We start from the raw sequence: 25,477 nt of genomic DNA, 5'->3' as shown, positions 1-25,477 counted from the left end.
CTCCTGACCAAAATCAGAATCAGAATAAGGTTTGTTATTACTGATATTTGTTATCAAACTTTGTGACAGCAGTACAGAGCAAGTTATAAAATTTACTACTATATGTTACAATAGGAATATATATGGAAAGTTTACAACCCTCTGCAACTCTTTCCAATCCTGCGCATTGGCGCCTCCATACCAGATGGTCATGCAAACAGTCAGAATGTCCTCCGCAACACATCTGTAGAAATTTGCTAGGGTCTTTTGTGACATCCAAAATCTCCTCAAACTTTAATTATATATAGACTGTGTTGTGCCTTCTTCATGTTGGGCCCAAGATAGATCTTCAGAGATGTTGATGCCCAGGAACTTGAAGCTGCTCACTCTGTTCACTGTTGACCCCTGGATAAGTACCAGTGTACGTTCTCCCAAATTCCCTTTCTGAAAGACCACAATCCATTCCTTAGTCTTAGTGACGATGGGACTCCTCCAGAAAAGTGTTAGATTTACTATAATTCCAGAAGTATTTTGCAAGAATTAAATGAGTATAAATGATGAAGATTAGCTTTATTTGTCACATGTGCATCAGAACATACAGACAGATGTGTCATTTGCATCAAATCAGATCGGCAAGGATTGTGCCGGGGGCAGCCCATTAATATCGCCACACTTCTGGCACCAACATAGCAAGCCTACAGCTCAGTAAGTTTAACCCTAACCTATCCACCTTTGGACTGTAGAAGGAAACCAGAGCAGCAAAGGAAGCACAAGTAGTCACAGAGAGAGTGTACGAACTCCTAACAGACAACAGCGGGAACTGAATCCTGATCTGTGGTCACGGATGCTGTAACCATAAGGCCCATCCCACCGCTATCTGTAAGGAGCTTGTATGCCAAGACAGTGTGGGTTTCCTCTGGGTGCTCCGGTTTCCTCCCCCAGTCCAAAGACGTGCCGGTTAATTGGTCATTGTAAATTGTCCCATGATTAAGCTGGGTTAAATCGGGGCAATGGTGGGTGATGTGGCTCGAAGGGCCAGGAGCTCCTGGTCCACATTGAACTTCAATAAATAACTAAGTTTCTGTCTTTCATCTTCAAGGACTAATGTAAAGAAAAGAACATTTAAAAGTGAGGTCAGAACCCTGGAAAAAGAGAATAATCAATTTTTGGGTGAACAAGAGAGGGTATTTAATATTTTCATCTGTTATTACTAAAATATATCCAAGAGATAAATGATAATACATTCCCCTTGGATAAAAGTTTTAGATAATTTTGGTGATACGATGAGAAAATTAGAGTTTTACGCATTGCCTCCAAAATTTCAAGGCGTTGTAATTTATAAATATACACCCGTCAATCAGTGTCAGAAGATCAAAATCACAAACAGTGTAACTAGAAGGTCACAGAATTGGAAAGGGACCAATTCAAGCTCTAAAAATTCTATTGGGACAGTTTTGTTCAATCTGTCAAAGTGGTTATGGGGTTTGTGAATTAGGAGCATTTCCTTTAAACAAGACAACACAAAGGCTTATTAAGAACAGGTACAGATTGGAAAGAGTGGTGGAGTGGAGATACACCTCTATCAAAGGAGGTGTAAGGTGCTCCTTCCCCCCGCTAGCCGTCAGGTCACCCTTGGGCAAGGTGTAGCACCTGCTTAGCTCCGCAGTCAGTGTCATGTGTCGCGGTGGGAGCAGGTGGTGGATGGGCATATTGCGCAGCTGGTGCACACCACAAGTCTTGGTTATGCAACCACTGATGCCAGGAGATAATCTCTGAAGAGTATTGATAACGGCTGGGGTCACCCGTTTTGTAAAAATACTGTCCAGAGGAAGACAATAGCAAACAATTTCTGTGGGAAAATTTGCCAAGAGCAATTATGGTCATGGAAAGACCACAAATACCCATATCATATGACATGGCACATGAAAAACAAATGGATTGGAGAAGTTGAACAAATTAATTGAAACTCGATTTAAAAGAATATTAAATGGAGGAATTATTAGCCTTCAATCACTGACAGCACATTGGCACATGTAAGGAACATGCGAGTTCAGATCCAGCCTGATCCTTGCCTACTCAGGACTACTGTAAGTGCTATCTGAAAGTAATGATACACCAGAGCCCCAGTCGTTGGTCTCAGATGGGCACAGTCCCCTGATACAGTGCAGACCTGTAGGATTTTATCACTGATCAAGGTTCATTGATCTCTACAGCCCTGAGGTGCATAGCCCATCAAATACCTCTGAAATATGTAGAGCATTCAACATTCAGACATGCAGGCACATGCTGAGAATCACCATGACATCCGAGTGAGGAATTATTGAGAATTACTATCTCCTTGGAAAGCTGCCACAATGCTTGTTTTGCTGGGCGTCGGAAGCAAAGATGGTTGGTTGCATATTATTGCTCCAGCCTCTGTTGAAGATGAGTGGCAGACACAGCGGGATAACACCATTATGTAATTTATGGCAGAGAAACGTCAACAGCACTGTGGGGATAATATCAGATCCAATTTCATGATGGATGCATTTCAACCAGAAATGGTTACTGTACTGGTAAGTCATGGATACAACTGCTTTTTGCATAAAATTAAATTATATTAATTATATAATAAATAAATTAATTATATTTACAAAAATAAATACCCCCCCCCCCCAAATTAGGAAGGATGCTGCCGGAGGATGGTGCCAGAGTTTTGGGTCCCAGATAAGGTTTTATTGACGCTGCTTGTGTATTGGATTCTGTAGTTCGTGTTATCTGGTTAATCCTTTTTTGTTGTTATTTTGTGCAATTTTGATCAGAGGGGACCGGCTCTCCAGCCTGCAGTCAACGAACAACACAGTGCTACATTGAACTGAACAGAACTAAACTGAACCTTCCTGGACGATTTCAATGACTTTGTGGCTTGATGTTTTTTTCAGTCTCTTTTTTGCCCTCTGTGTACTTTGACTCTTTTTGCAGAGTGGATGTTTGATGTCTTTCTTTGAACATGGTGTTTCTTTGTTTCTTGGCTGTCTGTGGGATGACTGCATACCTGCTTCAATAATATACATACTTTGAAATTAGTTATAAATAGGGATTGAAAATGACTGAAAAGCCTTGTCTCAGGCTCCTGAACCAGGGTGGATAACTTCACTGACCTCAACTCTGAATTGATTCCATAACCTACAGATTCACTTTCAAGGGCTCTGGAACTCGTGTTCTCAGTATTATAATATACAATACATATACTATCCAGACATATATATGTATTATATTCTGTTGTTGTTCATCCACTCCAAATTCCAAGATCTTGTGTTCAGAGAAGCTCTTCTGTCCACCACTGTTATAGTTATTTGAGTTAGTCACTTTCCTGTCAGCTTGAATCAGTCTGACTATATATACATACTATACTGTTGTAACTATGTGGTTTTGTGCAGGTCTTGTCGCTTTAGTTTTTGGTCTTGTTTTGTCTGGTGTGATTGGAGCTCCTATCCGGGGAATGTGCTAAGACGGTAGCGCGATATTAATACACAGCAGCCTCTCCAGACTCTGGATTGGGGATTGCCAAACATTACGTGGATTTTCTGGTGTGGTTTGTTTTGTCATGTGCTTTTGTGATATCATTCTGGAGGAACGTTGTCTCATTTTTTAACTGCATTGCATTTGTGGTTTCTAAATGAGAATAAACTGAATCTGAATAATTCAGATTTTTTTTCTATATTTACTATGTATTGCATTGCACTGCTGCTTCAAAGTTAACAAATTTCACAACATAAGTCAGTGATATTAAACCTGATTTTGATTATATTTTCCTCTGACCTCTCTCATTGACTAGGCATTTTCACCCACACAACTACTGCTCACTGGATGTTGTTACTTTTTAATACACCATTCTCTGTAAACTCTCAAGCCTGTTGTGCATGAAAATCCCAGGAGATCAAGTTTCTGAGATACTCAAACCATCCAAAACCAGTCACTTAGCTCACATTTCTTCCCCATTTTGGTCTGAACAGCTAAACCTCTTGACCATGTCTACATGCTTTTATGTAGAGTTGCTGCCATATGATTGGCTAATTAGACATTTGCATTTGAGGTATACAGGTGTAAAGTGACCAGTGAGTGCACATATTCAAACAGCAAATTCAAATGGCTGTGATGACTGAACTGAAGCCCTGACAAAGAATTCTCAGCTATTTTATTTTTGCACATGGAATATAAACAGGGGATTCATATAAAAGTATTAACTAAAACAGGAGAAAAATATCAAAAGTTATATATACATATACCAGAGGGAACATGTAAACACAAAAGATTAAATTAAGTTTAAAAGGTCTTTATGTTCTCAGAAGGTACAATAATGTAAGATTTTGTAATTATGAAATATAAAACAGTAGTCAGATACAATAAAGACAACAATCTATAGAAATTCATTAGGGCAGGCAATATCTCTGGAGGGGAAACTGCAACACTCTGAAGTTCTGGAGGTAGTTAACATGTATCTCCCTCTGTGAATGCTGCCCAATTTCACGATAGTTCCTGGTATTTTTCTGTTTTTATTTTAGATATCCAGCATCTGCAGTTTATTTGCATTTTTGCCTCAGGTTAATGTTGTTGCAGAGACCAGGGACGACTTGTTCTGAGATTCTTCCAGATTTGTCAGCTCCTTAACAGTTATCATTCCAGTTCATGACCTTGTCATATTCTTGAATTCTCTGCTTGATATGGGAGAGCTTGTTTTTCAAATATTCACAACGTTCTTTTTTCTCCAGGAAAGTGGGATCCTGCACAAAATAAATAAGCACAGCATCATCCAGTGTCTGGATTCAGGTTAATGTTTAATACAAGGCCTAGATCGAGTAGACAGTGGGAGACTTTTTCCCCCAGGGTGGAAAATGTGAGGTGTTGGACTTTGGGAGGACAAACTAGGGTAGGGAATGCACAGTAAGCATTTTTGGTCACCTACCTACAGGAAAGAAGAAAATAAGATTGAAAAAGTGCAGAGAAAATTTACATGGAATTTGTCAGGACTTGACGACCTGAATTACAGGGAAAGGTTGAATAGGTTAAGACTTTATTTCCTAGGAGAATGAGGGGAGACTTGAGAGAGGTGTACAAAATTATGAGGGGTATAGATAGGGTACAAGCCCAACACATTGATGCAACCATGAGGAAGGCATGGCAGGGGCTCTACTCAATTAGTTGAAGGAGATTTAGTATGTCACCAAAAACTTGCACATTTCTACAGATGTACAGTGGAGATCATTTTGACTGGTTGCATCACTGCCTGGTATGGTGGCTCCAATGTACAGGAGCACAAGAGGATGCAGAGGGCTGCAAGTCTTAGCCAGTTCCATCACGAGCAGAACCCTCTGCACCACTGAGGCCATCTTCAACTGGCAGTGCCACATCCATCACTGAGGACCCTCACCGCCCAGGTCTTGCTCTGCTCTCGTTACTACCATCAGGGAGGTGGTACAGGAGCTACGCTCAGCATTTCAGGGACATCTTCTATTCAGATTTCTGAATAGTCAATAAACCCATGAACACTACCTTGATACTCCTTTTTTTTGTACGATTTATTTTGTTATTTATAGTAATTTTTTTAATGTATTGCTGCTGCAGAATAACAAACTTCACATCATGTAGGACAATGAGAATAATCTGATTAGAGCAAACTTTAACCCCTCTAGTGCATGCCAAACCACTGTTATGCCTAGTCCAATCAACCTGCACTGGGACCACAGCACTGCAAACCCACTTTCCATCCATTAACCTATCCAAACTTCTCTTAAACATCGCAATCAACTGCACATCCACCACCTACAGTGGCAGCTCGTTCCACACTCTCACCACCCTCTGAGTGAAGCTCCCCCTCAGGTTTCCCTTAAACATTTCACCTTTCACCCTTGATCAATGACCTATAGTTTTAGTCTCACACAACCTCAGTGGAAAAAGCCTGCTTGTATTTGCCCTATTTATACCCCTCATAATTTTGTATACCTCTATCAAATCTCTCCTTATTCTCCTACGTGCCAGGGAGTAAAGTCATAATCTTTCCCCATAACACAGGTTCCAGTCCCGGTAAGATCTTTGTAAATTTTCTCTAAAATTGGGAACTGCAAACACAGTACAGCAAATTCCTAATATATGTAATTATATATGGCAAACAAAGATGATCCTTGAAAATGTTACCATGTTATACTCACATTTTTCTTCTTCTGATATTCATGGAAAACATTTGCAATCCTGTCATACTCCTAAGGGTTAGAAGTTACAGATGTTCAGTAAAGGATGTTGGGTTGTCTGAATTTTTTTACACAATTATAGTAATAGAAAAGATAGATTATTTTCTTAATTCCACTTGTACTTTTCTCCACTATTGTTTACAAAAATACAAAATCCTGACAGAATGTTTCCTGATTTTAAACTGCGAAGAATGTTTCTTTGGTGCCTGAATATGTGGCCACACTTGCGGGCTGCCCCCAGCACATTCTTGGGTGTGTTGGTTGTTAACACAAATGACGCACTTCAGTGTATGTTTCGATGTACATGTGACAAATAAACATGCGTCTTAAATCCTCACAGATGCAAGGGGCAGCAGGATAAAGGCAAAAGGCACAGAGGCACTCCAAGGTGAAGTGTCCACCATGGTAGGGGAAGGATCTGCTGACTGGTAAACCCACCACAGGTCTATCCAGCTCTAATCTGCTCACTGAATCCACATCACGTTTACACAAGCAATGAAAATGCACACAATACATTTCACTGTATGTTTCATTGTGCATGCAGTAAATAAATCTGAATCTGCCCAGTACAACGTTCATTGAAATATATTTGATATTATCACAAAATGACAGGCAGGTTAACAAGTGATGAGGGGACTACAATGAGCCTGTTAAGGCATTTGGACAGGACACAATAAGTTGGCACATGGAGAATAGACAATAGATGCAGGAGTAGGCCATTTGGCCCTTCGAGCCAGCACCACCATTCAATGTGATCATGGCTGATCATCCACAATCAGTACCCCGTTCCTGCCTTCTCCCCATATCCCTTGACTCCGCTATCTTTAAAAGCTCTATCTAACTCTTCCTTGAAAGCATCCGGAGAACTGGACTCCACTGGCTTCTGAGGCAGAGCATTCCACAGATCCACAACTCTCTGGGTGAAAAAGTTTTTCCTGAACTCCATTCTAAATGGCCTACCATTTATTCTTAAACTGTGGCCTCAGGTTCTGGACTCCCTCAACATCGGGAACATGTTTCCTGCCTCTAGCGTTTCCAATCCCTTAATAATCTTATATGTTTCAATCAGATCCCCTCTCTTCCTTCTAAATTCCAGTGTATACAAGCCCAGTCGCTCCAATCTTTCAACATGTGACAGTCCCGCCATCCCAGGAATCAACCTCGTGAACCTACGCTGCACTCCTTCAATAGCAAGAATGTCCTTCCTCAAATTTGGAGACCAAAACTGCACACAATATTCCAGGTGGGGTCTCATCAGGGCCTGTACAGCTGCAGAAGGACCTCTTTGCTCCCATACTCAACTCCCCTTGTTAAGAATGTGTAGTTATCTTCTCTGAAAGCAAGGATGAAAAAGCAAATTATTTAAATAGAGTAATAGGAGGCCTGATGAAGGGTCTCAGCCCAAAACATTGACTGTTTATTCCCCTCCATAGATGCTGCCTGACCTGCTGAGTTCCTCCAGCATTTTGTGTGTGTTGTTTTGGATTTCCAGCATTTGCAGAATCTCTTTAAATAGTGTCTGATTTCAAAGTGTGACAATACAAACAAGTTGTGGGATTCCGCTATAAGAAACAAGAAGCTAACATGTAGGTTAAGTAAGTAATTAGAAATGCTAATACAATGTTGCCTTTTATTGCAAGGGGTATGAAATATAAAGTAAGGAGACACTGATTGAACTTTCAGGGCTCTTATGAGACTGCGCTTGAATAAATAGTCTCAATATTTAAGGAAGATTGTGCATTCAAGCAGTGCAAGGTGTCTACTTCCTTGTTTCCTGGGACTGTTAGCACTAGACCTCAGAACCTTTAAGGATCTTATGTTAACAAGCTTGAGAACACAACCCCAAATACAGTGGATTCTGGTTAATTGGGTCATCGGTTAATCAGGGCAGCAGCTAATCTGGGACAACTCCTAAAGAACAAAAATTAGTCCAGAGAATTGTCAAGATTCCCTTTGTTTATTTAGGACACCATGCTGTTTTAATCAGGGCAGGGGACTGTTGCCAAACAGGTTCTAATAAGCATCAGTCGCACACCCTTGAGTGGCTGTTAACTGTGCTTAGAGCAAAAAGTTTTTAAATAGTGTCAGTTGCGTGCGTTTGTGTTCAAATAGCAGTGATTTTTGTCACTGATCGTTGGTGAGAAGTAGGCAATTCTGAACTGTTTTGCTCACTGTGGTGTCAAGCATTCCAGCTTGGAGATGCCAGAGATGGCTGGGAGTGAAAATCAAACTATTTCACTACTTCATCAAGTTAGGAACTATGAAGAATTTGAAGGAATCGACAATCATCTAGATGCTACAATGAAAATAACGATTTGCAGACGTAATCATCGACAGCATTGTATGAAGGCAGTCCATTATCTGCTCCAGGTGTCTGCACTCATTTTGTTGAATTCTTCCATCAATGACTATTAAGAATTAACACAGTTTTATAGTACTGTAGCATTATTAGTAGTATTCAAATTTGTTCTGTACTTCAGTTAATTACATAATTTGAAACTCAGTTTGTTTTTTTTAAATACCTATTTAACTATTTCTATGAAAATTCAGTGAAGTGGGGCAGTCGCTTAACTGCGCCAACATATACTGGCCCTAATACGTCCCAGTTAACTGGAGTTCACTGTATGAATAAAGTTTGGGTGGTGGAGGGCCATCATCTGTAAACCCCACCCCCCAGGTCATGCTCTCTTCTCACCGCTGCCATCAGGAAGAAGGTACAGAAGCTTTAACTTGATCCAAAAAACAGCCTTTACAATTTGAGTTTCTCCAAGAGGACCACAACCTTGTCATAGGGTTTGGAGGCTTGTGTGCCCTGATGACCAATAAGACCATAAAACATAGGAGCAAAATTAGGCCATTTGGCCCATTGAGTCTGCTCTGCCATTCAATCATGGCTGATCCTGTTTCCTGTCTCCTCCTCAACTCCAGTTCCCGCCTTCTCCCCGTAAACTTTGATGTCAAGTCCAATCAAGAATCTATCAATCTCTGCCTTAAATACACCCAATGACCTGGCCTCCACAGCAACAAATTCCACAAATTCACTATCCTTTAGCTAAAGAAGCATCTCAGCTTTGAAAGGGTGCCCCTCTATCCTGAGGCTGTGTCCTCTTCTCCTAGAGTCCCCCACCATGGGAAACATTATTTCCACATCTACTCTGTCTAGGCCTTTCAACTTTTGAAAGATTTCAATGAGATCCCCCTCATCCTTCTGAATTCCAGTGAGTACAGACCCAGAGCCATCAAACATTCCTCGTATGATAACCCTTTCATTCCTGGAATCATCCTTGTGAACCTCTGGATTCTCTCCAATGCCAGCACATTTTTTCTAAGATGAGGGGCACAAAACTGTTCACAATGCTCAAGGTGAGGTCTCACCAGTGCCTTATACAGCCTCAGCATCACATCCTTGCTCTTGTATTACAGACCTCTTGAAATGAATGCTAACATAGCATTTGCCTTCCTCACCACTGACTCAACCTGCAAATTAATCCTCAGGGTGTTCTGCACAAGGACTCCCAAGTCCCTTTGCATCTCAGATTTTTGGAATTTCTCCCCGTTTAGAAAATAGTCTGCACATTTATTTCTACTACCAAAGTGCATGACCATGCATTTTCCAACATCGTATTTCATTTGCCACTTTCTCGCCCATTCTCCTAATCTGTTTAAGTCCTTCTGCATCCTACCTGTTTCCTCAACACTACCGGCTCCTCCACCAATCTTTGTATCATCTGCAAATTTGGCAATAAAGCCATCTACTCCATCATCTAAATCACTGATATACAGCATAAAAAGAAGCGGTCCCAATACCCAGCTCCTGTGGAACACCACTAGTCACTGGCAGCCAACCAGAAAAGGATCCTTTTAAGACCCAGAGAGCTATGTTGGCTGGAGTCAGGGTTTTTATGCTTTGGCTCTTGGTAGGGTCACCCATGCCAAACAGGTCAAAGGGTAGAGGCCAGACTAAGAGTGGTTCACCAATCATCTAGGTTCGGGGGTTCAGCTCTAGGCTAAAAGGCCTGACTGGTAAAAACAAAACTGTTATGTAAACAGCAATGAAGAATCATCTTACATCTGGGTGCGATGGTATTCCTGAGTCTCCACCCGGGACTTGGACAATTGACAGTAGTGAAAACCGAGCTACTGACATGAACACCGCCAGAAATGGAGGACTTTCACTGCTGCCCTAAATACCAGAGGCATTACAGGCAGTAGGTACAAGTGAAGTTCACACGATGTTCAAAAAGAGGCTTAAATTAAATGCATCATCTTGATCTTTGCAAAAAAGAATGCTGGCTGCTTCTTGAGAAAATGTAATCCTCATAGGTCAGCCAGTCAGTAAAAGTGTTTATGCACCAGAGAATGAGAGAGGAAAACACGATTCAATTTCTCTCAAAGCCTAGAAAGCCAGTTACTGACTTAACTGAAAATCAACTGTGGGTAACAGCAATTGGACAGATGTGAAAAATAAGCTGCTTGCTTGTACACAGAAAGATTGTACCAACACAAGCAAAGGTTGACTAAGACGTGCAAACTATCAATAAAACACGAGTCACAATTCTGAGATGATCACTTGTGTATAAGTAACAATGCAACCACCAGAGGCCTTTCTCCTCAGGGCCCTCCGTCGATCAGGGTCAATCATGTTTGCTGTGTAAACATGGGTGACCCTACCCTGCTGTTTACACGAGCCAAGGTAGTACAAGCTGTAGCTCGTGCAGCAGGCTCCCCACCTCCACAGAGCTGGTGAATCCAAAGGAATCATTTCCGCTGACAGGAAGGGGCAAAGGCAGGCTGCCAGCACCTTAAAACCAGCCATTTTGTGCAGATGGGTCTCGTCGGTTTTGGTTGGGATCTCATCCAGGAGAAGTACAGTTTGGCACCAGCAGCATTGCAGGAGTTGACAGTCAGCACTAAATTCAATGTAGGGCTACCTCAGTACTTTTTCCCCTCATGGTTTACTCCTGAAATCATCCCCACGAGTGAGTATAATCACAAGTTGAGATCACAGTTTTCCTTCTCCTAGATGACCTGCTAACCACAGCTGACAAGCTCAATCTGCACAAAACAACTGGTTTTAAAGCACCAGAAACCTGCCTTTGCTCCTTCTCCTGTCAGTAGAAATGATTCCGCCAGGCTTGGTAGCTAAGCAATACGTGAAGGCCGGGATCTGGGCTTGGTTGCAAGAGGCTATTTGTGACACGTGTCATTGCAAGCTTTACAAATGTAATGGGAGTTTATCCCCACTACCCATCCCCTGACTACAACAACTTTAAGAAAATTTTCTTACTATTCCAAATTTTTAAAAATGGTATCAATATTAGATATAGGCTCAGGAACAAGAGCTGACGGAATAACAGAAGGCACTTTTACACTAACGTGACCAAGCAAACCGGTCTTAGCTGTAAAAATCTTTATTCTTCATCTGCAGAGTGGATGGACACAAGGTTGTAATCAGTGCCTTGCTGAAATATTTGAATACAAATTTATCTTGTAAAATGAATCACTTTTCAGATAAAACCACGCAGTTATTTTCCCAATCAAAGGCATACACGAAACAATCATATTTCTCATCACAGAGTTAAAGATCAGCATTCTTTGTCAAAGGTACTTACAAACATACAGTGAAATGTGTCACTTGTGTCAAAAACCAGCAGTGACTGAGATGTGCTGGGGGCAGCCCACAAATGTTGCCATGCTTCTGGTGCCAACATAGCATGTGCACAACTTACTAACGTGAACCTATAAGGGGATTGAAACTGAGGAAACCCCCACCCCTCAGTCACAGGAGGAGCGTTTAAACTCTTTAAGTCAGCAGCGGAATTGAATCTGGGTCAGTCTAGCCACGCCATGCAAACCACTGCGATAGAGCAGTGAGCGCAGCGCTTCTCCAACTCCAGGAGGAGCTCAGAGTTCAGTCCCAGCATCCTCTGTAAGGAATCTCTATTTCCCCCTCATCTCCAGGTGCTCTGGTTTCCTCCCACAGTCTAAACTCCCGCCGGGTAGGTTAAGTGGTCTTGGTAAATTTAATTAAACTAGGGTTAAATCAGAGTTGTCAGGGGTTGCTGGGGCAACGTGGCTCGAAGAGCCTATTTATTCCATGCTGTATATCTGAATAAGTAACTATTATTGCTTTCATTACATTTAAAAAAGGCAGTAAAATGGTGAATATTAAGGCAAGATTGTGTGCAAATTTCACGTCACATCCCAGTGAAAATAAACCTGATTCTGAGATTTGACGCGGCGTACTGACCTGCTGGGATCCTGCGTGCTGAGGGAGTCTGCTCATCATGGCATCCATCTCATTGAATTTCTTCAGAGTGGCTTGCACCTCTGCATGAAGTTCTTTGTATTCCGCATGCTGGTCGTTGAATACAGCTTTGTAGCGTTCCCGCTCCTCAGGCGTTCTAATAGTCGGGTACTTACTAAACAAAAAAAAATTCCTTTTTAAAATAATCTAACTCAATGCTCCATTCATTTTATTTTAAAAAATTAACACAGACATACTGTATAATGTGTAGGGATCTGCAATCAAGGAAACACTATTTTGTTCTGTATTTGCTTCGCTGTAAACATCAGCAGGATTTCATGATCAGGTGAACCTCACCCATCTCTCATCAGGTTTAGAAACAGTTTTCCATCAAAAATAGTGAGACATTGGAGAACGGGTCACCCTGTTATAGGAAGGACTTTGTCAAGGTGGAGATGGTGCAGAAGAGATTTACAAGGATGCTGTCTGGACCAGAGGGGCCCAGTTATAGGGAGAAGTTGGCCACACTGGCTCTTTATTCTCTGAAGTGCAGGAGAATGAGGGATGAAGTTATTAAATTATGAGCGGTATGGATAGATTGCATGGTCAGAGGTCTTTTCCCCAGGGCTCAGCACAGATACAAGCAGGGAGAGATTTAAGAGCGCTGAGAGGTAACTTCTTTACACAGAAGGTAGTGAGCGGCCAGAGGATGTGGTCGAGGCGGGTACAAGTGCAACACTTAAAAAGGCATTTGGATGGGTACATGGAGGGGAGTGGTTTGGGTTGGTGATTTTATAAACTTCTGTGAGGTCATCCCTCCGTCTCCTGCGCTCCAGGGAATAAAGGCGCAACACGACCAGCCTCTCCCTATAACTCAGCCCTCTAGTCCAAGCTTGGGAAACTGGGACTAGCAGGGAGGATGCTGTGATCTGCATGGACCTGATGGGGCTATCTCCATACTGTATTACTCTGAGGACACTAATAACTAACTTCTATCCCAACAGCTCTAAGCCAGTTTAGCATGGCAATAACTTCCACAAGCTCAGACCCTGAATCAACAATGATAATCTTATTAGTCCACTGTACAGTGGTGCTACAAAGTTTGTGAACACTGTAGAATTTTCAAAACTCCTGCAAAAACATGACCTAAAATGTGATCAGATCTTCATGCAAGTCCTAAAACCCAACTAAATAAATAACACAAAAATCATTAGATTTGTTAATTTATTTATTGAGACAAATTATCCAATATTACAAGCATTTGTTGAGAATAAGTATGTGAATCTTTGATTTCAGCAACTAGTGTGACCCGCTTGTACACCAATTACTTCAACCAAATGTTTCTGGTAGCTGTTGATCAGTCCTGCACATCAGCTTGGAAGAATTTTAGACCATTCCTCCTTACAAAACAGCTTCAGCTCTGGGACGTTGGTGGGCTTCCTTGCATGAACTACTTCCTTCAGGTTCTTTCACATCATTTCTACAGGATTAAGGTCAGGACTTTGACTCGGCCATTCCAAAACATGAATTTTCTTCTTCTTAAACCACTCTGTTGTTGATTTACTCTCGTCTTTCGGAATATTACATTATCCAACTTCTATTAAGCTTCAGGTGTTGGACTGTTTGCCTGACATTCTCCTGTAAAATGTCTTGATACAATTTTGAATTCATTGTTCCCTCAACGATTGCAAGCTGTCCAGGCCCTGAGGTAGCAAAGCAGCCCCAAACCATGACGCTCCTTCCACCATGCTTCACAAATGGGATAGGGTTTTGGCATCAGTGTGCAGTGACCTTTGCCCTCCTAACAGTGGGTCAAGTGAAGCCATGGGAGCAGGTGGTGGATGGTCATATGAGCAGCTGGTGCACATAACAGGTCTCAGTTATGCAACCACTGATGCCAGGCAGACAATTTCTGAAGAGTAACGATAATGTCTGGGGTTACCCTTCTGGTAAACGCACTGCCCAGAAGTCCTAAAGGAGGGTACTGATACAAGATAAAGTGGAGAGATTGTAGAGTTCAATTCCAACGGCATCTCTAAAGAGGCTGTTTGATCTTCCTGGGGGACGTATTAGTTCTCTCTGACTGTTCAGGTCCATAGATGGTTAGTAGGTTAATTGGTTATTGTAAACTGCCCTGTGATTAGGCTAGGTTTAAATCAGAGGTTGCTGGACACTGTAGTGCAAAGGACTGGAACTGCCTATTTTCTACTGTATCTCTAAACAAGGCAAATAAACAAGCAAACAATACAAGGGAAAGTGTTGCTCAAAAGAAAATACATTGGTGATAGCAGGAGGTGTAAAGGGTAAAACTCAGTGAAGTCTGAGAGTTAATCCACATACTTATCTGACAAAACCACTGACCATAAGACCATAAGATAAAGGAGCAGAATTAGGCCATTTGGCCCATTATGTCTGTTCCACCATTTCATCTTGGCTGGTCCAATTTTCCACTCAGCCCCAATTTCCTGCCTTCCACCCGAATCCCATCATGCCCTGACCAATCAGAATCTATCAACCTCTGCCTTAAATATGCATACAGACTTGGCCTCCACAATTGCCAGTGGCAAAGAAATCCACAGATTTACCACCTTCTGGCTAAAGAAATTCCTCCTCATCTCTATTCTAACAGAACGTCCTTCTATTCTGAGGCTGTGTCCTTGGATTTTAGACTCTCCCACCACAGGACACATCCTCTCCACATCCACTCTATCAAGACCTTTCACCATTTGATGTCACCGCTCATTCTTCTGAATTCTGGTGAATACAGGCCCAGAGCCATCAAACACTCTTCATATGAGAAGCCGTTCAATCCTGGAATCATTTTTGTGAGCCTCCTTTGAATGTTTTAGCACTTCCTTTCAGAGATAATGGGCCCAAAATGTTCACAGAACACCAAGAGAGGTCACACCAGTGCTTTATAAAGTCTCAACATTACATCCTCGCTTTTATATTCTAGTCCTCGAAGTGAATGCTAACATCACATTTGCCTTCCTCACCATAGACTCAATCTGCAAAGTAACCTTTAGGGAATCTTGCACAAGAACTCCCAAGTCCTTCTGCATCTCAGATTTTTGTGTTTTCTCTCCACTTTAGAAAATAGTCAACCCTTTCAGTTCTTCTATCAAAGTGCATGACCATACACTTCCTGACACTGTATTTCATCTGCCACTTCTTTGTCCATTCTCCTAATCTGTTTAAGTCCTTCTGCAGTCTTTCTACTTCCTCAAAACTACCTGCCTCCCCAACTATCTTCATACCGTCTGCAAACATTGCAACAAAGCCATCAATTCCATCATCCAAATCATTGACATATAACGTAAAAAGAATCATTCCCAACACAGACCCTTGTGCAATACTACCAGCTATTGGCAGCCAACCAGTAAAGGCTCTCTTTATTCCCACTCTTTGCCTCCTGTCAATCAGCCCCAGCTTTATCCATACTAGCATCTTTCCTGTAATACCATGGGCTTGTAGCTTGTTAAGCAGCCTCGTGTGTAGCACCTTGTAAAAAGGCCTTCTGAAAATCCAAGTACACAACATCAACCCATTCTTCTTTGAAGAAATAACAGGCAGGATTGACAAAGAATTCTAACAGATTTGTCAGTCACATTCCAGAATCTAGTAATTCTTGAAAAATCATTATTACTGCCTCCACAATCTCTTCAGCCACCTCCTTCAGAACCCTGGGGTGTACACCATCTGGTCCAGGTGACTTATCTACCTTCAGACCTTTCAGTTTCCCAAGAACCTTCTCTCTGGTAATGTTAACTTCACACACTCCATGACCCCCGACACCTGGAAATCATTGCATAGCCTTGAGCTGAGCAGCAGAGTGATAGAAAAACTAGGTACAGCATCAGCTACCAACACACTTCGTGGTGTCCCTGCACCAATTCCAGGAATAAAAACCGAGCTCTGGGTAAGAAGAAACAGCTTGATTTAAAAGTCAGTCTCATTCATTAGATACAGTATGTCATCCCTTTTGACAGCCACGTTGAGACGAGATCCAATGATTTATTTACCAAGATAAAATGGTTTACTCTGTACTTACGCCAGATAGTCTGCCATAATGAGGGGTTTCGGAATGTGGCCCGCAGGAATGGACCCACTTAGCACAGCCGGTTTCTTTTCTACTGGCTGTTGCTCCTTGTGACTTGGGTTGGTTACAACAGACTTCTCTTTAGATTGCCATGCCTGCTAAAATAGAGACACAAATGTAATGGAATATGGAGGCCAGTGGGACGTGAAAAACTTTGGCAGTCTGTTGCCTGATAATTTCTAAATCCTGATGGTTGGGAACCTCGAGTTTCTTACCCCAACCCCCAGTCCTGTGCTCCTTTAGACTCCTTGAAAAATTAAATTACTGTGTAACATATTTCAAAAAAAATGGAATCAGCAGTGCTGCCTGAATACCAATGACATTCTTCACAATGCTACATGGCACCACAATTGTGCTGGGATGGGGCAGATTCAGGTCAGGCCGTGTCCTCTTCCCAATACCACCGTCAGGCAGCAGGTACAGAAACTTCAGGACCCAAACCACCAGGTTCAGGAACAGTTATTCAGAGTTCAAAGTAAATGTATTATCAAAGAGCATATACGCCACCATATGCAAGCAATTTTCTTGCAGACATACTCAAGAAATCCACGATAGAATAATAACGTGATAGAATCAATGAAAGACCGCATCAACTTGGGCATTCAACCGGTGTGCAAAAGACAACAAACTTTTCAAGTACAAAAAGAAATAACAATAATAAATAAATAAGAAAAAGTATCGAGAATATGAGACAAAGAGTCCTTTAAAGTGAGTGCATTGGTTGTGGGAACAGTTCAGTGAAGTCGAATGAAGTTATCCCTTGGGTTCAAGAGCCTGATGGTTGAAGGGTAGGAACTGTTCCTGAAGCTGGTGATGTGAGCACTGAGGCCCCCCTACCTTCCTCCTCTTGGCATCAGTGAGGAGAACGCCTGTTCTGGCTGGAGGAGGTTCCTGATGATGGATGCTGCTTTTCTGTGATGTTATTTTGTATAGATGTGCTGGCTGGTGGGGAGAGCTTTACCTGTGATGGACCAGACCATATTCACTACTTTTTGTAGGAATTTCCCCCCAACCATCAGGCTCTTGAACCAGGGCAGATAACTTCATTCACCTCGATGCAGAACTGATTCCACAACCTGCAGACTCACTTTCAAGGACTCTACAACTCGTGTTCTCAGTGTTAATTTTTATTTGCAGTTTGCCTTTCTTTGCACATTGGTTGTTTATCTCTGTTTATGTATAGCTTTTTGCAAATTCTATTTTATTTATTTTTCTGCAAGATAAAGAATCTCATGGTAGTATATGGCAGCACATACACACATTAAACACGCTTTCTCATAACGTCCACAGCTCGAACGAACGAGATAGATCACAAAATCATTTTCCCGCTAACTCCATTTGACGTATCGCCATCATAGATTTAACAACTGTTTGTGCTTCACAAGCTAACAAAGTGCAGGAGTTAACCAGAAATGAAAACAAAAGGCATTTTAAATTAAATGGAAGCCTCTAAGAACAGCATCCCTACCGTTTCTGTGGATGTCTCCGCTTCTGTATTTCTCAGCTAGATTTAAAAAAAAACAAAATTTCACACTGGGAACAATATTTGATGCACTATCACAGATCTGAAATGTTAACTCTACATATTAAGACCATGAGACATAGGCCATTCAGCCCATTGAGTCTTAAATCACAGTTCTCAAACCCATTCTCCCGTCTTCTCCCTATAACCTTTCACACCATTACTCACCAAGGATCTATCAGCCACCCCTTTAAATAACCCAGTGACTTGACCTCCATAGCTGTCTGTAGCAATGGATTCCACAGATACACCACCCTCTAGTTAAAGAAATCTCCTCCTCATCCCTGTTCTAGTCAGAGACTGCTCTCTGATCCTAAACTCCCGCACTATAGGAAACATCCCCTCTACATCTGTCTAGGCCTTTCAATATTCAATAGTTTTCAATGAGCTTCCCCTCTCCTCATTCTTCTAAACTCCCTGAGTACAGGCCCTAGGCCATCACACATTAACCCTTTAATTTCCCGGATTATTCTCATGAACCTCCTCTGGATCTTCTCCAATGCCAGCACATCTTTACTGAGATAATGGGCCCAAAACTGCTCACAATACCCTAAGTACAGTCTGACCAGTACCATATAAAACCTTGGCATTACATCCTTGCTCTTATATTCTAGTTCTCTTAAAATGAATGTTAACATAGCATTTGCCTTCCTTACCATCGAATCAACCGGCAAGTTAGACTTTATGGAATCCTCCCAAGTCCCTTTGCCTCTCTGATTCTTGAATTTTCTTCCCCTTTATAAATAGTTTACACATTTATTCTTTCTTCCAAACATTGTATTCCATCTGCTATTTCTTCCCCATTGCTTTTATATTCCATCAGCAGATTCCCCACTTCTTCAAAAATACCTGCTTGTCCGCAACAGCATCAATGCCGTCATCCAAACCACTGACATATGACGTGAAAAGAAGCAGCCCCAGCTCCGAGCCCTGCAGAACATCACAAGTCACTGGCAGCCAACCAGATACTCATTTTTTGCCTTCTGCTGCCCTGAGCTAATCCTCTGTCCATGCCAGTATCTTTCCTATAATACCACCAGCTTTAGCTTTGTTTAGCAAACTCACGTGTGGCACCTTGTTTAATGCCTTCTGAAAATCCACTGATTCTCCTTTATCCACCCTGCTGGTTCTTTCCTCAAAGAAAAACTCTGCCTGACTTGCTGAGTGCTTCCTACATGTTTAGTTTTTAAAACATCTGCATACACCAGATACACACGATCAAACCACAATGTAGCCTCCACGGTAATTCGCCTTTTCTTTGAAATCCATAACGAGAGAAGATATTTGAAGCCAAATCATTAAATATATTGAATATGGACTTAAACTGAGTTCTTAGGATGGAAGGAATTAAGGAATGTTGTGGGAAAAGCAGGAAAGGGTACTGAATTTGGATGAGCGCCCTTGTTGACACTGAATCCCCAGAGCAGGTAGAAATGTTTGCTCCTGCTCCTATTTCCTATGGTCTTACACAAAAAAACTTATTTTTAAAAATAATTCTAAAACAAAGAACACAGAGTTAAATTTGACCTAGTCAATAGCAGAAGAAAATAACCACTTCTCTGTTTGGTCAATCACACCTGTCCTTGTGGAAACATTGATCCATTATACGTCATGCTCCAAGTGCTGAAATTCCTCTAGTGAACCTCTTCTGTACTCAGGTCTAACACAGTACTAGACCGTAACCCACAGGAGCAGAATCAGGCCATTTGGCCCATCATCCACCATTCCTTCATAGCTGATTAGTTATCCTTCTCCCCATTACCATCAAGAACCAATCAACTTCGCTTTGAATATACCCAATAATTTGGCCTCCACAGCTGTCTGTGGCAATGAATTCCCCAGATTCACCACTGTTTGGCTAAAGAAATTCCTCCTTGTATCTGTTCTAGATGGACATCCTTTTCTGAGGCTGTGCCCTCTGGTCCTAGACCCACCCATTAAAGAAAACATTCTCTCACTTCAACTCAATCTAGGCCATTCAATATTCTATAGGTTTCAACAAGATACCCCCCCCCCCCCATTCTTCTAAACTCCAGTGAGTACAGGCCAAGAGCCATCAAATGCTCCTCATACATTAACTCTTTCATTGCCAAGATCATTCTCGTGAATCTCCTCTGGACCCTTTCCAATGCCAGCACATCCTTTCTTACAAAGGGGGGCCCAAAACTGTTCACCATGCTCGGAGTATGGTCTGACCAATGCCTTATAAAGTTTCAGCATTTCATCCTTGTTTTTATATACTGCAGTATACTTAGATAGAGAATACATATAGAGTAGTTACCTCACACCGCCCCCCCAACCACCAATAAAACTGCTTATTTTCTACGTGGAGGAGGAAGAGAAGTGTACCCTCTCAATATAAGGAGTTTGAAGTTTAAACAAAAGCTCATTACCTCAAACTCAGTGTAGTTTTGGTGTCTCCTCTTTGCCTCGTGTCTCCACAACTTCAGACAGACAATGGAGCTGATGAGATACAGGAACATGGTGGCAAAGAGAAAGATGACCGCAGCGATCTGCCCTCCCTCGACACGGCAAAACGTCGAGTTCAGTGGGGTGTTGAAGAGAGGATAATAGCACAGGCCGCCACGGTTCATATCGTTGAGGTACACGATAGCGGCAGCCAGAAAGAGGATGAAAAGAACGATGTTAATGGCAAACTCGGTCAGTGGCCACCAGTTGGAATCCAGTAAGATGGTGCGATAGTACATGGACATCCCCAGCACCAGGAGGATGATGGTCACCACCCACGCCAAGCCTGCAACGACAATAACAAAAGGTGTCTTTGGCCCATCGTAGTAATATCCTCCTTGCAAGCTGTTGGCAGCGTGACTGTACGGCCGGGAGTACCCAAACATATTGTACCATTCGTTGTCTTTATGTATGTAAGCACAGACACAGGCAAATACAGCGGCCCCAAACAGCAGCTGAATGGCGCCCAGGATCCGCAGCAAGCCAGCCCAGGACTTCATGTAGGAGTATTTCAGGTTGTACTCTTGGACTTTGTCATTGTAGCTCTGGACAGTGCGAGTGTGGCGATCCAGTGAATCGTAGGGGTCGCGAGGGAGCATCGACTCAACCTCTTTCCGAGAGTTGTAGCTTCCCCCCGATCCTCCGTAAGGATCCCGGTAAGAGCTAGTGCCGGATGCCTGCCCTTCCAGCCTGAGATATTCTTTAGCAGAAGGTGTGGGGGAGGCAGGTGGTGAGCACTCCACTCTGTCGCTGGTATTGCTAAAAGCCATGTTCCCCTGCGGATTGTCATTTTTCCCTTTGAACATGTTCTTCACAGAATCTGGGATAAAACGCCGCACCGGCTTCAGCTCCAGGGAAGTCACCGGCTCATCAGCTTCATCTGGATAGAACTCAGGGCCGACGGGTGGGTGCAGAGGCAGTGCGGGGGGTGGAAGGGGGTCTGCACTCACTGCTAAATCACAATCCTTCAACAACTTTGCACCAGGCGCACTGACATTCTCTTCCAGGTGAGGGTGGGAACGCTGGCTTTCTCGAGGGACCTCATCGTACTGCATCACCCTCCCTTGGTTCCTCCACGTTTCATGAGAACCTCTGGACCTCTGTCCCGATGACATTGGCACGATTTCCCCTGCAACTTAAAAACAACACTTTATTCTGGTTTCTGCCCCCTTCTTTTTCAGTCCTGATGAAGGGTCTCGACCCAAAAGGTCATCTGCTTATTCTCTCCAGAGACGCTGGCTGACCTGCTGAGCTCCTCTTTTGTACGTGTTGCTAAAGATTTCCAGCATCTGCAGTATTTCTTGTGTTAAAAAAAAATCACACAGACTTTAATCCACATCCCATAAACACCGTTGTGGATGGTCACTCATTTTACCACACTTTATTTCAGCTTCTGGGGAAGAACTTTGCTCACATACTTTACAGAACAAGGTTTGGTCACCGGTCAGCTCAACTAGCCCCACCAACTTCACGTTCTACCTACTACTGTAACTTCCTTTAGCTCAATAACCACACACTGATCCCAGTATCTGTGCAACGAGCAAAGCAGCAGTTACAGCACAAAATTTCTCAGTCCCCCCCGCTACCTCCTCCCTTCTTCAATTGTTACCACTTCACCTCTCTCTCTTCCGAGCTGCAACAGGCACATGGTACTGTGGACCAGATGAACGCAGTAACCCAAACCGCCTGTCTTCAACCCTCCCACCAGCCACGCAAACCACTTTCAACCTGCGCACACGGTAAAATCCCATGGCGTTACAGCAAAGATACTGGCATGGATAGAGGAATGGCTGACAGGAAGGAGGCAGCGAGTGGGAATAAAGAGGCCTTTTCTGATTGGCTGCCAGTGACTTAGGGGTCAATATTGGGACTGCTACTTTTCACGTTGTTTGTCAATGATTTAAGTAATGGAATCAATGGCTTTGTGACAAAGTTTGCAGATAATACAAAGATAGGTGGACAGGTAGGTAGTGCTGAGGAAGCAATAATAATTACAACAGGACTTAAGACAGATTGGAAGAATGGGCAAAAAAGTGGCAGATGGAATACACTGTTGAGAAATGTATGATAATGTATTCTGATAAAAGGAACAATAATGCTGACTGTTATCTAAATGGAGAGAGGGTTCAAACATCAGAGGGGCAGAGGACTTAGCAGTCCTCGTGCAAGATTCCCAGAAAGTTAATTTACAGGTTGAGTCTCTGGTAAAGAAGGCAAATGCAATGCTGGCATTTATTTCAAGGAGAATAGAATATAAAAAAAGAATAGGAAATAACGCTGAGGCTTTACAAGACGCTAGTCAGAGGAGGTTCACAAAGATTCTGGAAATGAAGGGGTTAACATATGGGGAGTGTTTGGCAGCTCTGGGTCTGTACTCACTGGAATTCAGAAGAATCTGGAGAGATCTCATTGAAACTTATTAAATGTTGAAAAGACTAGATAGGGTGGATGTGGAAAGGACGTTTCCTGTGGTGTCTAGAGTTAGAGGGCACAGCCTCAACATTGAAAGGTGACCCTTTAGAATAGGGGTAAGGAGGAATTTTTTAGCCAGAGTCTAGTGAAGCTGTGGAATGCTCTGCCACATACTGAGGTGGAGGCCAAGTCCGTTGGTATAATTAAAGCAGAAGTTGATAGTTTTCTGATCGGTCAGGGCATCAAAGGATATAGAGAGAAGGCAGGTGTATGCAGGTCAGTGGAGTCTGGGATCAGCCATGATGGAATGGCAGAGCAGACTCAATAGGCTGAATAGCCTAATTGTGCTCTTACGCCCTATGGTCTGATAGTCACGCAAGCCACCCGTCTTCAACTTGCACACCAGTCTCACAAACCAACTTCATCCTGCGTACTCGTCACGCAAACCATCTTCATCCTGCGTACTTGTCACACAAACCACCTGCCTTCAACCTTAAGCAAACAATCTTCAACATCTGTTCTATAAACAATCATCATAAAGTTGTTTGTGTTCAGCAGGTTTGCACTTAGAGCATGCTATTGCAAATGAGTTTGGAAAAAGACCAAATTAACCTTACAGTAGACAAAGTGTTCACTAGCCCCAAGAAAGGTTTTACATATCTCGGGTGTTGAAGTACAGTGCACAAAGTGAATGTTCCATGTGGAGGGAGAAGTGAAGAACTCATCGACAGTGTAACAATGCAGGAAAGCAACCTGGTACCTGACTGGCCAATTACGTCTTTCAGACTGAGCAATAAGACAGGGTATGAATAAATATAAAGATGATAGCAGCAGCATTATTTCAGCATTAGGAATGGGGTGCGGAGAATCAAGTGGATCATCTTAGATTTCCAAATGTGCAGGGAATATCCCTGCCTTGGCTCACTGTGGCTCCAATTTGATGAGTTTAAGATTGATTTACAAGTTGAAGCATCAGGGACCATTCACACTCTGAGAATGGGATTCCCTGGAAGGACGAACACAAGAAAGAGCTTCTTGTTGTCAGGTACCTGTCATACCTTCTCTGCCACTCAATAAGACAAGGCCATAGGACATAGGAATAAAATAGACCATTTGGCCCATTGAGTCCATTCCATCAGGGCTAATTTATTATCCCTCTCAACCCCATTCACCTTCCTTCTACCCATAACTTTCGATGCCATGACTAATCAACCTCCGCTTTAAATATACTCAATGACTTGGCCTCCACAGCAGTTTGTGCCAATGAATTCCATAGATTCGCCACCCTCTGGCTAAAGAGATTCATCCTCATCTCTGTTCTAAAGGGATGTCCTGGTATTGTGAGGCTGTGTCCTCGACGGGTGATTAGCTTTAAACCATCCCTGCAAATAACTTGACTCTTGATTTTTTTTCTAATATCTAAAGGTCCAACCTATTTAACAAGTGATTCCCTACAGCCCCTGTGGGGACAGGATTTCAAGAGCTACCCCTCTTGGTGAGGAAGTTCTCCCCAGGCTGACCCACCTGCACCTTATTTTGAGACTGTGATACAAGGGCACAAATTATACTGCAGGCCATTTTGATCTCACCCTCCTTAGGAAGTACAACTATGTCTATTTCTCCTATATTATTGAACTTGAGACTAGTCTCAAGTCTCTTTCATGAGACTAGTTCACAGTTCTCTTGAATTCACTCTGCATTTCCAGCCTTCATGGGTCTGAGGAGCTGATGGCAGTGCCTATTGACAGGGTTTCAAGTGCAGAGTTCAAACTTGAGTCCCTTTGCGCGGGCTGAAATGTCTCAGCAAGAACAAAGCTTAAATGGGACGTGTTCTGTGGAAACAGGTTGCAGCCGAAAGAGTCCCAAAATTTAAATTGGAGACATAGAGGTTCTGCAAAAGCTGGAAATCGAGAGCGACACACACAAAATGCTGGAGGAACTCAGCAGATCAGGCAGCATCTATGGAGGGAAGAAAACAGGCGACGTTTTGGGTCGAGACTCTTCATCAAATCAGAAACGGAATCAAGTAATCCCTAACATAAATAAGGTGAACTTTGTTATTTTGCGAGAGCAGTACAGCGCAAGGATAAATTAGAAATTACGAAATAGTGCAATTAATAACCGAAACAGAGTAACGAAGGCATTCCCAGTCCCACAAGAAGACCACTAAAAGTGACAGCAAAGCAACAAAGTTTTAAACAAACGTGATTTTACTTCCTCAGACGTATTTCACATCCTGGGCTCCGATGAAAACAGCCGAAACTCCACTAACCCAGTTTCGGAGAGACAGAGAACCGCGCACGGGGGTTTCAGGCCGGAGCGCCGGGTAGCAGAAGCAGCTGCCCGGCTCCGATTACAAGGGAACCAGGCTCCTCGACCCCATTCAAATCCCCTCCACCTCGCCCGCTCTCAGATACTCACCGCCCCGGCCGCTCCTTTCTCACCTGCCCAAATGGCGGAAACTCTCGGTCACATGACCCGGCGGCTCCGGCATGATGTCACGCACATACCTCTCCAGGTGT

General features: G+C 42.8%; 1 protein-coding gene across 3 annotated transcripts; it reads right to left on the bottom strand.

Moving 5' to 3' along the window:
- Positions 1–4,110: 4,110 nt before the first annotated feature.
- Positions 4,111–25,447, bottom strand: marveld2b (MARVEL domain containing 2b). 3 transcript variants are annotated; one of them, XM_059969417.1, is made up of 7 exons: positions 25,377–25,447; positions 20,468–21,678; positions 18,021–18,056; positions 16,505–16,650; positions 12,457–12,628; positions 6,168–6,218; positions 4,111–4,742 (listed from the first exon to the last, which is right to left on the bottom strand). In XM_059969417.1, the coding sequence occupies exons 2-7, from the start codon at positions 21,656–21,658 to the stop codon at positions 4,626–4,628; spliced, it is 1,713 nt and encodes a 570-aa protein (XP_059825400.1). In that variant the 5' UTR covers positions 21,659–21,678; positions 25,377–25,447; the 3' UTR covers positions 4,111–4,625. The 3 variants fall into 3 exon arrangements, with proteins under 3 accessions (XP_059825400.1, XP_059825402.1, XP_059825403.1); XM_059969419.1 differs by having other exon boundaries at positions 20,468–21,672; positions 25,377–25,421; XM_059969420.1 differs by lacking the exon at positions 25,377–25,447 and having other exon boundaries at positions 16,505–16,647; positions 20,468–25,149.
- Between the last annotated feature and the right edge of the window lie 30 nt (positions 25,448–25,477).

Source organism: Hypanus sabinus, chromosome 5, assembly GCF_030144855.1.
Source record: "Hypanus sabinus isolate sHypSab1 chromosome 5, sHypSab1.hap1, whole genome shotgun sequence".
In the NCBI taxonomy this organism is placed as follows: Eukaryota; Metazoa; Chordata; class Chondrichthyes; order Myliobatiformes; family Dasyatidae; genus Hypanus; species Hypanus sabinus.
The sequence above is the reverse complement of the archived record's forward strand: the minus strand, read 5'-3'. Positions and strand labels throughout refer to the sequence as shown.